The sequence below is a fragment of the Dermacentor silvarum genome, chromosome 2, assembly GCF_013339745.2.
Source record: "Dermacentor silvarum isolate Dsil-2018 chromosome 2, BIME_Dsil_1.4, whole genome shotgun sequence".
Taxonomy (NCBI): domain Eukaryota; kingdom Metazoa; phylum Arthropoda; class Arachnida; order Ixodida; family Ixodidae; genus Dermacentor; species Dermacentor silvarum.
In genome coordinates this window covers 217,106,987-217,124,081 of record NC_051155.1, presented here as the reverse complement: position 1 = coordinate 217,124,081, position 17,095 = coordinate 217,106,987, and the positions used below count along the sequence as shown (strand labels likewise).

Genomic DNA, 17,095 nt, shown 5'->3' with positions numbered 1-17,095 from the left:
AAGCCCGTTTGAACCATATGGCAATTTTTTCACGTCCACAAAGAACTCTCCCGCAAGATCAATTTGATTAAGATTGCCGAAGGCTTCATTTCCAGATCAAATGCCTGAACGAACACTTTTTCAATGATGGTGAAATCATCGCATCAGACAACGAACTGATGTCTTTAATAGGAGAGAGAAAGGCACCAACTTACAAGTCAAAGCAAACCACCTGGCTTAGAAAACAACGCAAAAAGTTATACAAAGGAACAAAAATGGGGTCCATAACAGTGCAAGCAGCGTGAGGGCATTTGGGTAAGAAAAGACGCGTGGTTGCACTATTTGTAAAACTCCCTAGTCTATCTGTGCATTTTCCTTATCAATTTTTGTTTGTCATATGCTGCATTTGCCTCTCAATAACACAATCCACGTTATTCCTATATATTTGCTATCGAGTCCTTTCGCACTTTTGAGGTATCGCTGTCTTATTCATTTATTTGTTTATATGTTTATTTATTTGGGCACCTGATAATTTTTACTCTATAATCCTTTGTTATGCCTCCGGAAAATAAATGAAACCAGTGGCATAAGGCATGCTTTAACATGTAATAAAACTATGGCGTAATGGAATCACATTATACTTATGCTAATAATTCTAGTCATAAGTTGTGTTCAGAAATTGTTATATATCGCTTAATGTTTATATATGTTGTATCTTCTCAATAACTGACCTTTCGTCAGGAAAAGATTTCTTGATTGTATCTTTTGTATTAAATCCTTTACAAGGCGTCACATTGCTTTTTCATAGATGTGTACTTATGCGACTTAATACGCACAAAACACATGTATTTCCCTAAAGTGTTTAACTGAATCTGCTTGTCGCATGGCTCAACCAAGAAACGGTGCAAGGGGACTCGGGCTGTAAAACTGAATTGTCTCCTACTCTGAGGTCTTGCAAACACTCATATAAGCTCGTCACTTCAGTGAACAATCTTTCAAGGTCACACGCAGTTTCTATTAAAGGATATATATATATATATATATATATATATATATATATATATATACATGGGTGGGGTTCGGAAAGCTGGTCAGGCCCCAGCCACCCCCAGAAGAATGAAAACTTTCTGCCAATGCTGGGTCGGCACGTCGTCGTTGGGCCCATGCTCTAGCAGCTTCCCGTCGTCGTTCCTGCCGCGCCCCTTATTCTTCCGGAGACAGTTGCTTCTTCGTCCTCGCCATATTCGTTGCCGAACGTCGGAATGCCCTGCGCCGACAGTGCACGCTTTTATACTGCTCGGTTTATACTGCTCGGTTTATACCCAACCATTGCAACACCCAACCGTTGCCGTATTCCTGCGTACTTGAGACAGTAATAAGAATTTTAAAGGTGTGTTTCGCTGGGTGGACCAGCTAGTCAACGAAAGACGGCTTGACTTTTCTCTTCCCCTAAAGCCGCCGACGTCAACGTCGTATTGGGCACGCACCTTCATCTAGACTGTTCGTACTTGTCAGAGCTAGGCAAGTGGAAATTGGACAATTGCAAGGTTTTGCTGATCAAATGCGCAAACGTCGTTCCCACGCAAATTGAATTTGGCGCCAATTGTCTTGCCCGACGTCAGCCAAGGGGTCGCGATCAATGGCTAGCGAAGCTCATCGTCAAAACAAACAATTATTACGCCGTCTTATCGACTCATACTGCAAGGTTTATTGAGTGCACAGCGATCCTGTCTTCCTCGCATATTCCTTGCCTTCAGTACGCTGTCATGTGTCCTGCTGCACACCTGTTGTCGAGGCTGCAGGCAAAGCCACCCGTCTGCAATGTGTTGATGTGATGCCTCCGTAGCTTCGCGGTTCGAAAGCGTAGATGTGGGTAGTTTAGCATAGCGAATGTTACAAAATGAGGTATTACACGTGCAACCAAAGGCTAAAAGCCTCTCGCTAGCGGCCTTGGTACCATGGAAGACAGCGGGATCGACAGTGATTCCAAGACGAACAGCTGTAATGGTGGCGATCGGCCGCAGCAAGATCTACCGGTTCCTGTGAAGAAATTGGATGGCTGTGAAGTGGACATGAACGAAGCAGAAGGCGCCGAGGAAAAACCACAGGCTTGTAGACTTGCATCTTTACCGTACCTTGAGGTTGTTTCGGTGTTACCGTTCACCATTTCCTAAACCTTCGTCGACGCTCCACAGCACACGAGGATGCTGGTAGCAACCATCTGTCTCAATCGGCGTGTGTTTTCTTGTTTAATGTATTCTTTAGGACTTCATTTTATTTGGCCTCTGATTGTGCTTTTCCCGATTACTCAATGAATAAACAGACGTGTTCTTTTGTCACCTCTACATCCGAGAACATGTTTGCCTTTTAAGATCCTGAAAAAGTTCATAACTAACAGATCATCGCACGGCTGTCATCGGCGTATTGCGTTTTGACATTAAGGTTACATTGCCGTTCTGACGATTTGTACAGTACACGCCTTTGTCAATTTGCACAAAAACTATGGCCTTAAAAACTGGAGCAAGCAAGCAGTGGTGAAGGCAGTATATTCAGCTAGGTTCTCATAAATTAGCTTATCTTTACGATTTACCCATTAATTAAGGCATCTATATGCATCTATACTGGGTTGCAGGAGGCACCGTCAGAAGAACCGCAGAAGACACCTGAGGAGCAGGCTGCATCAAAGTCACGAGCCCTTCAACTCCATAGACGATTAGGTATGCCATCACATCACGTGCATCATTTGATGCATCCTCTTCAAAACATTTAAGATGAGGAAAACAAATTTATTGGCTGCTACACGGTTGAAGCTTGTGGTGCAAAAGGTAAGAGAAAAAAAAGAACAGCGGGACAAAAATCACACCACCTCGTAACTAATTTTATTTAGTGAAAAATGTATATATGTTGAATGCTTGGATGCACAGATCCAAATAGAGCGACAAAAATTAATGTACGCAACCCAAAACACAATCGCACAGCCATATAAAAAAATTGACTCGCTCTTGTAAAGTGAAACGGAAGGTTCACTGATGTATAAGCCCCCTTTCTCAATATAATATGCTTCTATTAGCTTACATGCCCTTATATCATGGCTTCTTGCGAGAATGCGCATGCCCTCAACCTTAGTGCACAGCCACATGAGCAACAGTGGAAGGGTAGGGGTAAACCAGTTCCATTCTTAATCGAAAGGACATGCTAACATTAACACACCAGCTGGTTTGGCCGATGTATGCCTTGCCACAGCTCAAAGGTATTTCATATACCACGCCTACAGCGCTGCGCAGATAGGGCCTAGCGTGCTTCTCGCATGACATCTTGACCTTCTTTGTCAGAATGTGGGCACAAAACCTCGTCAACTTGTTTGGTGCTGAAAACGCCACAGGCACATTGTGCATGGTTGCCTCCTATTTCAGGTTGTGGGCGATCTCGTGCATGTAAGGCACTGCCTGGGGTCTTCTTTTGGGTGGAGTCTGGCCTACTGCCACAACCTTTCAGCCTCGACAGCTATACACCAACTACCCCAACGTAGTTCTTTGCTGGCTGCAACACAGAAGTAACATACATCAAATTTATTGAGCTGCGGCAGGGTTTATGTCTCTTTCACTCACGAATTTGATTGTTGATAAATATGTCCAAGTTACACAATATTATTGCAAGGCACTGCAGACTCCACTGAAAGAAAGTCAAGGTGATAGAATGATGCTTTATGCATTTTCTAGCGAGCCCACATAATTAGTATATTGAATATAAATTTATTGTGCAATCAATTGATCATTCTTTTTTTCGTTTTTGTTTTGTTAAAGTAATTGGATCACCAACACGAAGCACATGCACAAGTTAATTATTGGCTGCAAGCATGACAAGAAAGGAGGAAATATCCTTTCGCCATAGCCAATGGAACACGGCATGTCAAACACCCTGTTGAACGTGATAGTGTCTTTAACAAAGTAGTTGTGTGCAGGAATATTCAGCTGATTATCATGAAATGGAGCCACTTTGAGTATTCAGGGAGTTCAACATACGCGGAGTGCAGAGTTTGTGGTTTTTAATGCTTGTGCATTGAAGGCAAACTTCATCCACTTCGGAGTGACAGTGATCAGCCCATATTTTCTAACAGCACATATGGGCTGATCCCGAAGGCAGTGCAGTTTAACGCAGCATTTCAAACCACTAGCTATCACTAGGAAAGAATGCGAGAAACTGGCATGTGACGCATGCACTAAACGTTTTCATAAAAGGACTTTGCCACGAGAGAAGCATGTGTGGGATTGTGCCCTAATGGTTAGAGTATTGTGCTGCTGTGCTGGAAGACAGAGGTTTGATCCCACCAGCAGTCGCGCATGAGCCGTCATACATGAGCTGTCAAGACATTACAATCATCACAACCTAAGCATGTGACAGCATACTTAAAGAATTGTGGTGCTGAGTTCTGGCCTAGTTTTTTTTTTTTTCCCTTGCCACCACTGGGCATGGGACTGTATTCTCGGACGATCACTTTCGGTGATACTGTCACGTTGACGTAACGTAGTGCTTGACTTGCCAATCAGCTCATCTGATTTTGCTCAACCAGCCGATCAGCGTGCACCTGATGGCTGAGGCGATAGTATTGCCAAGAGGGATCGTCCCAGAATACGTCCCCTGGACTGCGAAAAGCAAATTGTGTGCACCAACTTGTGCACCGTGACTGTACGGTATATCGGACAAGAGGCAGGTACACAAATGACAGGCTTCTTGAGCACATGAACAGCGCAAGGGTAAACAAAATTGTGCAGCTGCCTTTGCACTGCAGGAAATGTGTGGGTGGGAGCCAGTCTTTCACGACACAACTGTGCTAGGACATGAAAGTTATCAGGTTGTTAGCTCATGGAAGCAATGCATGTTATTAAAGCGGGAAAAGTATGTGAGCATTGCCTAGAGGTGCGTGACCTGAAATGCATATGGGCTTCACTCCGACGTCACTTGATATGTACTGTGTTTAACTTGACAGTCATCAGTCACGCTGTTCTGAAGGCGTTGTCCTGTACCTGCAGAACATTGTTGTGCAGGCTACTTTTTCTCAGTAAATTTAAGCTGTAGGAGTGTGCTCGTTCAATGTCCACTTCGCTGTGTTTTGTGTTTTTGCACTTTCTTGTTATTCATGAAGAGGTGTGCTCTTTCAAAACGAATAAATGTCTCGTGAGAAGGTGAAACTAAAGAACTTCTAACAAGCAGGAAAGGTACAGAGTGGGACACTGCAAAAGGCTTAGTGGAGTGCACAGTCAGTGCAGTCTGTATAAGTGTTGCCTCCTGCTTCTATTTTATTTGTTTATTATTACTTTCTTTTGTGTGTGTGTAGAGCAAGCAGTATCACCTTCACTTCCATGTGTCCTTACATTGACTTCAGGAAGTTCATTCACATTTTGTTAGTAGTGCTTATTCTTTGATGTTTGATTGAGAAAGTGCTTAATTAATGCGCAGTCACATTGTTCTGCAGTGTAAGCTTTGAACTGCACATGGCTGCACAGATGCCCATAAAAATTGAAAGAGAATTAAGGTTAGGCCAAATTCAATCTGTGCTTGCTCTTTCTCCCCATGTTTGTTATACTGACTGCTCTATTCTTGCATTTCGCTCAGAGCGGCACATACAGCAGTCAAAGAAAATTCGGCAGCAGACACGAAATGCGTGCATCGACACTCAGCCCAAAAAGACACTCCTACCACGAAGCAGGTAAAGTATGCTCACGTTATAGCCCTCAAAAGCCATACTCCATGTCACAGACCCCATTCAATGCAGCTAGACCTTCGGAAGCATGGGAAACAGCAGAAAAATAAGACACAAGTGCACTGACACTTTTGAAAACACAACACAAGTGCTGTGTTGTGTCCTTCCTAGCCTCGGTCCAATTAAAAAAAAAAATTTTTTTTTTGCCATTTCCCATGTCTTCTTAGATAAAGCTGCTAGCCCAACGTCACACTTCCTTGCAGGTAAATTATCAAGTTGAATCATCAACATAGAAAAATCAGGACACTTTCGCACTGTATCAACTGGAACATTGAAGAAATGGGATGAAAGTAGAGACAGACAACACGAAGTTGTTGGAACAGCATTGTGTGTTGCTGTGTGCCTAATTCACTCCTTCCTTTTCGCCTGTTTCTGTACTGTTCCAATTTAGATGCAAGACAAGCTAGCACAGCCCTTCTGAGTTATATTTTGTTTTCCGAAAATGCTTGAATGTGCGGTTGCCTTGGCTGCAGATACAGACAGTGCTTCTGACAGTGGCACATGACACTGTGTTTGGAGCAGATGAAAAATGCACTGCATATGGCAGGGTCCGGGGTCTGTGTTCTTGATTGCTTAACCCTTTATTGACGAGTGTTGCCTACACAGCTAAACATCCTCGGCCAACACTTAATGACAGGCAGCAAGCGTCATTTGTTGGTTTAGAGCAGGAACACTAGACGAGGAAGAAGAAGTTTGGCATGCGACTTAATGTCTTTTGAAAGCTAGATTAGAGGAGACAAGCCGGTGCGAGATATCCAGCGGCAGTGGTGTCACACATGCGATGTAAAGGAAATGAATGTACACCTATGGTTCATATATGATGAGAGCTGTCTATACAAACTGAAAACGAAGCCTTAGGTGGCTTGGGGTGAAGCCCACTTCCAGTTTCCTGCCTGGGGTTTTCCCCCTATTGCTAAAAACATTTCCGCAAAATATTTTGTCTTTTTGTTCATTATGCTTATTCTTCATGTGTTTGCACGTTTAGATAGAAAATAATTTTTTTTAATCGAAATTGGCTTGAATTTGCAAAAAAATTTCGCTCTGAAGTATTTCAGGAAGGAAGATCAAGCATAGTAATCTTGCCTTGTCTATTTCTTTCTCACTTCATGTGTATTGCACTTTCCATTTTCAATATGCCTGATCAAATGCCCTGAAGGAATACCCTTCTAAAGTTTACAAATCAGTTTGTCAAGAAACTGAGACTTGTTTTTTATTATGGGGTGAAACAGCATCAAAAGTGCATAGTGTACTGATTGCATTTCCCTTTTATTTTTTTCTCACATGAACAGGCTTCCTGTGCCCAACAAAGGCCAAGGGTCAACTGCTCAGCCGTCAGGAGACACTGAGCCTTTGGTTACATGGAAGTCTGACAGGTGAATGGGCTCTGTTGTCACTTCTGTGAAGTCTGTGCCACCCAAGTTTTGCCCACTTTAGCTTCAATCAGTGGGGGGCAAGGCCATAAAGCTGCTTTGGCTTGTTAGCACTTGCACTGTGCACTCACTGGTGAATCGATGATGAATGTATAACAGTAGGACCTCATTGAAGGCCAACTGCAACAAAATTACACTCATTTGCTTATAAATGAGTAGTGCTATATAACATTCAAGCAATGTTGATAAAGCTGCAGGGTTAATGGTTTTGTAGCTTTCTCATTAAGAACCTTTACATAGTACCTAAGCAGACAATGTGTGTACCTAGTGCTTAGTGGATATGAAGCAAATCACAGCACAAAGCCTCTGAGATTTTTTAGTGTGCCACGGGCTTGCTGCGCTCATTCTTAATCTTCAGGGTTCTGTGTCATTTACATTAATCGATAATGGCCATGTTTTTCCAGTCTTGGTATTCATCATTGCGAGCTATTTGTGAAACGTCGACTCTTACTTCAAACGTAAAATTTAGCACTGAGGTTGCTCTGTACACGCTGTCTGAAACTAACCTTTTTACGCAATTCAAAATTTTATTGGAGCTGGTCGGTAATGTATTAATGTAAAGCATTCTTCGGCTCCTCCTAGCCACATTGCAGTTAGTTTGCATCTCTCCTTGTTTTGGGTCTCTTCAGTAAAAAGAAAATTCACGTTTCCGATAGTTGAATCAAACCTGACTCTCAGCACAGCAGCACGATGCTCTATCTGTTAGGCCACAATTGTGTGCATGTTTCTCTCGTGCCAATGCCAACTAGCTCTTTGAGACGACTGGAGTGTACCTCACGTCACTTAGCACGAGCGAGAGTATGTGTGCCTGTGTCAATTTACCACTGTCTTTCCCGTGCATCACGAGCAGGAGTGTGCCAGTTTCTCCTATTCTTGGATCATGACAGCTAGCTCTTTCAGGCTCTGTGTTAGACTGCGCCATCAGGAACAGCCTACATTCCTCAGTCATTTCCTCGTAGCAAATAATGCTACGAAGACGCTGTGCAACACTCTACTGCCTTCGGGATCAGCCCCAGTCGTAATTGAACAAGTTGTAATGTCTCTTTGCCGAAGTAAACGCAAAACTCCCGTCTTGCTGTTGTTGTCGTTTTGCATCTGTCGCAATACACAGGCTCATGCCACACACACAATTGCATGCTTTACACAAACATATTGGTCCATGAGGCAACGCTTTGAAGAACCCCAAATGATGCTGGATAGCTGGCTACCTGCAAAATGCTTTGCATAACATAGATTCCCACAGTGCATGGGATCTGCATATTTTTTTCCCAGTTATAATGCTGCAGCAGTCCAGTTTCCGTAATGCTAACAGCATTATTTACACAATATGCTTCCTTGTTGGATGTGACTTCGTCATACCAAGGTCCCACTGTATATGCTAGAGGGAAGCTAAGCCAGTGGGTCTCAGTTTTGAGAAAGTCTTCCAGATTTTGTTCAGTAACTAGTACACATAAAAAGCTTGTTAAATTTTTATTCAGCTGGCTAGTTGACTGACAACCAAATTTTCTGTCATTTCATTACAGTGAAGAGGATTTTGAATTTCAGCCCACTTCTAAGGCAGCTGCCCGTGAAATCACTCAACAGCTGATTAGAGATGGGTATGATCTTGACCTGACCCCCGACGATGATGATCTAGACCTTATTCCACCGAAACCACTGACTCAAAGGTGTTCCTGCTGCAACCCATCTCAGACGTGCTCCGTTATGTGACCGGCTGTTGTTGTTTTGCTGACATGACCATTGCTATGTGGAAAAGACGGTCTTTTTCTGGAACGTTTTTCTGGAACGTGACCATGGGGTGCAGGCGTGAACGGACTGACTGTTCGGTTTAACATTCCATATTTTTTTCTGCTGCTGATACCACTCGCTACATTCGTGTTGTTGTTGCAGCAGCTATAGTGGGTGAACTTATAACGTATCGTGATGAGTGGTGCGTGAAATTGTGCAGAACTCGAAATTTTATTTGCTGCCTTCCTCCTAGTTGGGGGATGCTTCAAATCTCAAAGCTGTTATTAGACGATTCCACGATGTTCAGTGGCATGCATTGTGTGAGACTCATTGCTTTTAACTGCCCTCCACTTGCCAGGGGTGTGCTTCAAATTTTTGAACCCTGATTCCTGAACTGGGTCATAATGTACAATTTATTTAATTGCAAAAAATTTTGGAATCTCACGATTTCCAATTCTGTACATAATGCTCACTATGCTCTACCAAGACAAAAAAATCCTACAATTTGTGCTGTGATACATTTGCTCAGCACTGCACTTGAATAATGGTATTGCACAAAAGATTGGGCAGTAGTGGAACCTCGCTCGTATTGAGGGTGAGCTATGTCTGTAGCCGTATGGCACATTCTTATGCCTTGGCATAATTTTAGATTCCGAAGCAGATTGAATGCAAATGTTGCCACCAGAGGGATTGACGCAATGATGCATTATTTTTTCGGAGCTGATAAGGTGATTTGTGCCGCGTTAGTGGAGTGCTTATAGCCGTGCACAGCTAAATTTGAATCTGAGAGTAGTATTAGAGTCACATGATGTGAAACCTTTGCGAGCAATTTTTATGAGACAAAGGCTTTGTATTTTGCAGCAGTCTTTCTCGATTACCTTTGAACACGTGAATCGAGTTGTCGGGTAGCATAACCTAAGCTGAAATGTTTTGCCATTTACTGTAGATTTCTGTTGTAGTCAAGATTGTGCATGTTAGTCAAAGCATTGTCATGGCAGAGTTTTCACAATGGCAGCGTTGTTTACTGTTACGTAGAAAACATTCCAGTGCCAAAACAATTTGTACACCAGGACTAAGAAATTACTTGATACTACTTTCTTGCCTTTAGTAGTGCCACACAAGTTCAGCGAGTGATTTCCTATGTGGATGTCAGACTGTGTGAACTTAACTAAAAAACAATTTTTATTTCAAACTTAAGTCAGGTGGCACACGAGTTGTGCACTTTAAGTATTTGATGCTGGAACCTACACTGCTAGTTTTGAGACAGCGATCCAAGTTTATCATTGTTACTGTGCTACAATGGTGTTTGAATTGACTAATCTGCACTTCCTTAGAAACATGCATTTATTGACATTTGGTGCTCACAAAATGTTTCATGACACTCATTATGCTTGCACTTATGAGCGTTAGCCAAAAGAATGGCCCTTCATGTGTGTGCATAGCAGCACATGTCACCAGTTCTTGCGATTACCAGTTCATTCGCATATCAGAGGTATCAACCCATACTTGTCATTATTGTAGCGATCAGTTATACTGATCTGATGTAGAACAGCTTTGGTTATGAGAACGTGGCCTAGTTGTAACTTGAAAAGTTACTCTTGGATGTGCTAAAGATTCGTAAAATGATGCATTTCTGTGTACACTCGTTGCACTGGTTGCAATGACAGGATCTGTGCACGGCACTAACATTGATCTTATGAAGAGTCGGTTTTATTATCCTGACACTCAGTGATACTACAATTGCGAGTTGATGCTTGTGCGTGGCATATTTTGTTCGTGTGAGCTTCATCAGTATTGTTTTGCTTCAGAACATTTCCATTTACTCTAGTCAATGCCTGATGCGCAATTTACTTGCCCACCTTGGACGCATATGTTTTTACGTAACTGTTATGCATTAAAAATGTGGTATTTCGATTTCTGGTGCTATGAATTGTGGGGATGCTGGACTCTCACGTGTTTCCTGGCGTTCGTCTTCCCCGCATGGCTCTCACATCTTCTCACGTTTGAATTCCCTGCACGACACACGCAAGTGATCGGGGAAGTTGGTGTTTTAGTTAGTTATACAGCTGCGACAAGAGGTGGTGTACATGTTCCAATGTGAGCGCCACTCGATGGTGTTGATAACTCAGATGCGAGAGTAACCTGCGTCCTTCTCTTTGGCTTTGCATTGTTGGCACGCTCATAGGCGTGCCCTCAGGGACTAACCTGCAGGAGGCTTCCCATTTGGCTTTGGAGTGTGGCACTGGCTTGGCCAAACACTATTGCGCAGAGGTGGTTTCATTCGCAGAATCGCACCTGCGGACAACTTTGGTGTTGGCGTCGGACATGGGCAAACAATTCCTCGGTATCCTTGGACGGTGAGTCGAACGTCAGTTCCTCAGTGCGTCTTCATCAAGGAGCTAGTCCTTGTATGTTGTTTGGCTAGCTGGCTTGTTGTATAGAAGGAGCAATAAATGCTCTTTTTTTATGTTCGCACTGCTGTGTGATGTGTTCTTTGTTACCAAGATCATTTCAGACCCCATAATGTTTTTGCTGACAATGGTCCCACTCGAGTATGCCTATGCTGTGATAATACACATCATCAGGATATCTTCGAAATGCCAGTGTTGCCAAAGTAAGCTTTTCTTTTGTTTGTTTGGTGCACCGATTACCTGCTCAGACGTAATTCGCTGACATGTCAAGACATGTAGATGTGACTTGAATATCAAAGCTACAAAAGGCTAAAAGCAAAATATCAATTCTTGTTGGCCGGCTGAACAGAAATATTGCACACATGGTTTAGATTTTCACTTTGCCATGTGTGTGTGTGCAGCATGCAATATTTATGGAGTACTTGGCTGCCACAGAGTGTTACACTGTCGCTAAGTAGAATGGTAATTCCATGCTGTTTGCCACAGGGCTCTTTCTGTCATCATTCATAGCGGGAGTATGAACATACCTGTACCTTTGAAGGGACACTAAAGGCAAACATTGAATTAATTTGGCAGTGTTAGATTATCCTTCTGGAAACCTGCCAACATGTATGCTGGGAGAATGACTTAGTTGCAAAGGAAATCATGATGGAAGGTCTGCAATTTCTAAACAAATTAAAATTGCCTCAATGATCGGAGTTGGTCATGTAGGAGCCATGAGCTGCTGGGCACCACTGCCTGCTTTGGGTCATGCCTATGCAAGGAGAGCACCACACTGCCGCAAATGGTAAATTTAGCATATTGAAGTTAAAGATTCCACGTTTTGCTATCACGAGCAGAACATCTTAGACATGCCGACACATATTTTCGAAGTTGTAAAAACTCTACCACATGCTTCTCACACAAAGAGATGATGCGTAGCTAGTATGAAAGATGGGAAACACTATCTTAATTTGATGCTACAGTTGGTATCAAAATGGCGTCATCAACATTATCACGACTTCTACACCAATTCAGAAGCGAAACAATCAGCATAGTCTAGACACCTCGGCGGAAGCACCATGGAGTGTTTATTTTATTTTTTATTTTTTAGACGTCTTTTTCTCTCATCACGTATACCCCCTGGATGCTAAAACCGAAACTAGTTCCTAGAAACAAGTATTGTAAATTATTTAGGATGCTCTCACACTTACCAGTACTCTTCCTCGGGTTTAGAGGGCTTGGACCCATCATTTAATAAAAACTTTTCGCGGAACCCATCTATGATGACTGTCGATGTTAATGCGATTAGCATTCAAGCAATGTAGCCACAAACCATATGCTGAATACATCTTTATTCACAATCTGTAGTGGTGGAAGTGGACAAAGTATATTAAGTGCATTAATACACAGAGTGCTGCCACATACCACAGAGTGTACACCTTGAGACACCACAAAGAAAGTTTCATTAAACGGGCCAGTTTTGTCCCGTTGGTCTCTACAGACCACAGCTTCTATACCTTCGGACGCTAGAAAGAAAGTTTTACTAAACGCAGCCTTCCAACCGCAGCCAGTTTTGTCCCACTGGCACTGTAGAATTAGGCCTCAGCATATCTAACTTCGAATTTGAAGTAGCATCGACGAAGCCGGTCCAGAAGCAAAGACATTTACTGCCCATGTGCGAGGCCTTATTACCGCCAGCAACAGTGACGTCATGAAGTGCCGTGTGCAGTTCATAAGTTTGCCCCACGTTCTGCTCTTCATGCTTGCGCTACAACAGAATTAACTACAGCATGATTGCATAGGCATGATTGCTATTTCAGGTGTCAGCTAGAAGAGCAAGTGTTCCGAGTTGGCCATGCACCTGTGGAGTGCGCTTGCAGCAATTGTGAAAGAGGTTATACATTGGTAGACCAAAAAGTGTGTCAAGTGTCCAAATAATGCTAATCGCATTAGAATGACAAGTCATAAATGTAATGTCAGCACTCCTCTAAAGGTCAAGGCAAGACAGCAAAAAGAATGGGCCTGGTGGCACTTTCTGCCACCCCCTTTCTAAGGGGATGCTCATATTATTCTTATAGCGCTGGCAGAGCAGTATGAAGAGGTAGCGTAGTAGGTTCTGTAGGTTATATGTCATGGGAGTTACAGAATGTATGCCAAGAAAAGGAAAGCACAGTAGAGGACGGTAGAGAACTAGGTGTAGTGATAAAATTAGGATATTTGCAGGCATAAGATGGTGTCACGACTCAGAGTCGATGCTTTAGCTCCTCCTGAGAAGTGACTTAAGGGGGTGGAGTCTGGTGCTTGGCTTTCGCCAATCGCCGTCGTGAACGAGACAGAGGCCGGGTCAAACAAGCAAAGAGCAGTAATTTAATATGATGGCTCAACAATAATACCAACTGGCGTAATTAAGTAGTAGTTGTGAAGATGTTACAGATAACAGTAGGAAAGGGGCAATGGTAAAGAACAGTTGTAACAATACAGGACTTTTACGATGTACAATTGTAACATGAACAAATGGATGATATATGTATCTCGGTACAAGCTAAACTTCAAACAATAATCGGGAAATCAAAGATTTAGAGTCCACAGAATCAAAAGCGACATACAGTAAGCCGGGCGCGTCGACAGTCCGTCCACAACGATGCGGCACGTAAGGGCCCCTCGAAGTCGGCACGGCGGAGGCTGGCTTCCACGGCGGCCGGCGGTGTTCGGTGTCAGGACGTGATGTCGACGGCTTGTTTTCCCGGGAGTTGCTCGGCGCTCCTTTGCGGTCCCCGGAGCAGACTGCCGAAGTCTCGGATCGGCTCGTTTTTATAAACATTTCGAGGCGCCGGCATAAACCTCTATCAGACGCACACGTGAAGCACACACGCTCACACAGGTTCTCGCCGTGGTTCAGGCTTCACGAGGGGTCACCTTCGCCGGCAGGCAATTTAATCACACACAAAACAAATGGCTGTGGATGAAGTCGGCGTCACGTAGGCACGGCGTGCTTCCACCCTAGTTCAGACCCGGCTAGCAGGCATCTTCACCGGCCAGCAGTTTAGTCACACACAGAAAACAACAGGCACAGACGCACTCAGCTTCAAGTAGCCCGGGTGTGTACAACTATGGTTCAAATTCTACCAGCGATCACCTTCTCCGGCGAACAATTCAATCATACACAAAACAACAGTCATGTACGCATGTAGCTCACGTTCGCCATCGTTTACGCGTAAAGGAGCTGCACATAGACTCGCGGTTTACTCTTAGAGGAGCGAAGCTCAAATAGGCGTGCATACTTATTAGGCGGGTAGATGAGGAATTAAAGGAATAATGCGACTTTTGTGACAGATGGGGTCAGCTGACGCAAGACAGGGGTAATTGGAGATCGCTGGTAGAGGCCTTTGTCCTGCAGTGGACATAAATAGGCTAATGATAATGTCATAGGAGCTGGTGTCACACCTTCAAAGTGGTGGTGTCAATCTTGGCTTGCGTTAATTTTGCAGTTGGAAGAGCTGTTTCTTGGCATCATTGACACCTTAAGGTGCTAATTTAAAAAGGAAAATTTCTGAATTGAATGCAAATATTCGAGAAAAGCAACCTTTGAATATCGAATTGAATAATTAATATCTTCTCATTTATAAACTATAAAGGTAGTTACAAGGCTTATTTACATCATTTGATACATGTCATCTGAGGTTATGAGAAATAATTGAAAGTTCGTTGTATATGGCGCATCATCACTACGGCAGTAATCGAAACAGGAACAGCATGTCACCAGATGCATGTAGGGTGCATTCTTGAAGGAAACAACAGTAATACTACTGAACTGTGCATTGTTTTAAAGGGATGTGAACATGGAGAGATTGTCCAAGTAATAAACTCTTTTGCTTAAATCAAGAAAACAATATTGTAAACTGCCCAAAAGCAAAGCATTCTTCTTGGGTGACTGGAAATAATTAAGCTCTAAAACTAATGCCTCTGAGCAGTAGCTGTGGTTTCCCTGCAGAACCATTCACAAGTCGCCTCTTGTATCTGTCCCTTTCCCTGTAGACTTCAATAAGTGCTGTTATGACTTATATTCAAACAGAAATGAATATTAATGCTTTTTTACAGATGCAGGAAGTTATTTAGTGGCATTAACAGCTTTACTGAAAAACCCTTCAGTGTCATTTTTTTTTCCAGTTGCGACGCATCCTCAGCATCGAGATTTTCTCTCGGATATTATAAAATGAACATAAGGTTTATTTTTGGTTGTACAGAAATGAAAAAAAAAAAAAAATAACACAGTCAAAGGCAAATGCTCTCTTGGTGTGGTCCTCACATTCCCATCTGACAAAAGGAATGTCAAAAAGAACATGGCAGGACAGCAATGTTCATGAATGTGCCTTTACTCACCACTTTTGTTTTAATTTGTTAGAACACTATCGCCATCTTACCGACTGCGCAGGGCAGCCCAGACTGTGAGAACTGCAGAATTGTGCCGGAGACCATAAACCACATGCTTTTTTGCACGCCTACTGTGCTGGCAAGAGAGACAATGAATGGCTGGACCTTTGCTACGCATTAACAGACCACTTTCCGAGTCTTTTTGGTCCACGGTCAAAATACTGTGTTCGGCCATTGTGGATTTTTGAAAGTGAACTGGATTGTCAAAGTGGAAAAAAGTGTGTGTGTGTGAAGTGTGGGTAGCCAGTCACATGGTAGAGAGGGGATGGGAGAGCTTAGAAGGGCGTGTATGTGTATAATCATCATCAGCCTATATTTAAGGCCACTGCAGGACTAAGGCCTCTACCTGCGATCTCCATGCATTGGCGCTCCAGTTACTTTTGTGCTTCAATGCATAAAACGATGTTTTGTTAAGAAAGTAACTGGAACACCAACGCATTTCTCCACAAAGTTCGGAAATTAATATCTCGAAACTGGCATCATCCTGAGAATTCGTTCCTATTAGACCTGCCTTGCAAACTCCACAACTAGAATGTTTAAATTGCAATATGGGCCATAAGGTAATTAGTTAGAAAACTTAATTAGTGAATTTTTGTTAACTGTTGATTATGCATTTCAATGTTTTGTGCAAGTAATGTCCACCTCTTCAAGTAGACTAGCTCATAAACTAGAATTGTGCTATCTGCCACAGGCAACCTTTAAAAAATTAAAATGTTCGCTGAAACACCCTGTATATATAGTGCAACCGACGGTAGTCTGCTCCGAACCCCCGTCAGTTGCACTATATATACAGGGTGTTTCAGCAATCACTGCTCCAAACCACCGTCGGATAGTTTGCGCCTCAATGAGGCAGGACTTGCGTTGAATGAGCTCCTAAACAACACTTGGCACACTTTCCAATGTGGTAAACGTGGTTTAAATCATGGATCCGGAACCTCAAAGAAGTGCAACGAAATGCTAACGCATTTCTCTTTCATTTACTGCTAAATCCGCCACTGAATTTTTACACAACTTCAAATAGAGAAGACATTTCTTTTCGTGTTCGTACACAAATAGCGCTGAGCTTTTACTTTCTCTTGACTTGATGTTTGCCATAAGTACTGTGTTGCGTGCGGACTAGTTAGTTCATAGTGAATGAGTAACGTGCTGCAAAAAATACACGAAGGGTGGAAAGAGAGGTCTGCACTCTGTCCTGTCTCTTTCCACCCTTTATGCATTTTGCGCAGCACCTTTCTCGTTCAGTTTAGTGTGTGCCTTTAGCATCTCTTAAAGAACATTGCCGTTTACAGCCACAAACTACATTGTAGGCATAAAATGCTTTGGCTAAACCTAAAAAATATGACGTCTACACTTGATCCTTTTGCTGTTCACCA

The 17,095-nt window shown here is 42.9% G+C and overlaps 1 protein-coding gene across 1 annotated transcript; it reads left to right on the top strand.

The window, feature by feature from the left end:
- Positions 1-1,486: 1,486 nt before the first annotated feature.
- Positions 1,487-10,812, top strand: LOC119442637 (protein FAM219A-like). The gene is made up of 5 exons (XM_037707581.2): positions 1,487-2,087; positions 2,612-2,696; positions 5,593-5,686; positions 7,030-7,113; positions 8,694-10,812. Exons 1-5 carry the CDS (start codon positions 1,938-1,940, stop codon positions 8,878-8,880), a joined length of 600 nt encoding a protein of 199 aa, XP_037563509.1. The 5' UTR covers positions 1,487-1,937; the 3' UTR covers positions 8,881-10,812.
- Positions 10,813-17,095: the final 6,283 nt, after the last annotated feature.

Coding starts and splice junctions, on each gene's coding strand:
- LOC119442637 (XM_037707581.2), top strand. CDS start 1,938: ATGGAAGACAGCGGGATCGACAGTGATTCCAAGACGAACAGCTGTAAT. Junction 2,088..2,611: donor GCGCCGAGGAAAAACCACAG/GCTTGTAGACTT, acceptor ACTGGGTTGCAG/GAGGCACCGTCAGAAGAACC. Junction 2,697..5,592: donor TCAACTCCATAGACGATTAG/GTATGCCATCAC, acceptor CATTTCGCTCAG/AGCGGCACATACAGCAGTCA.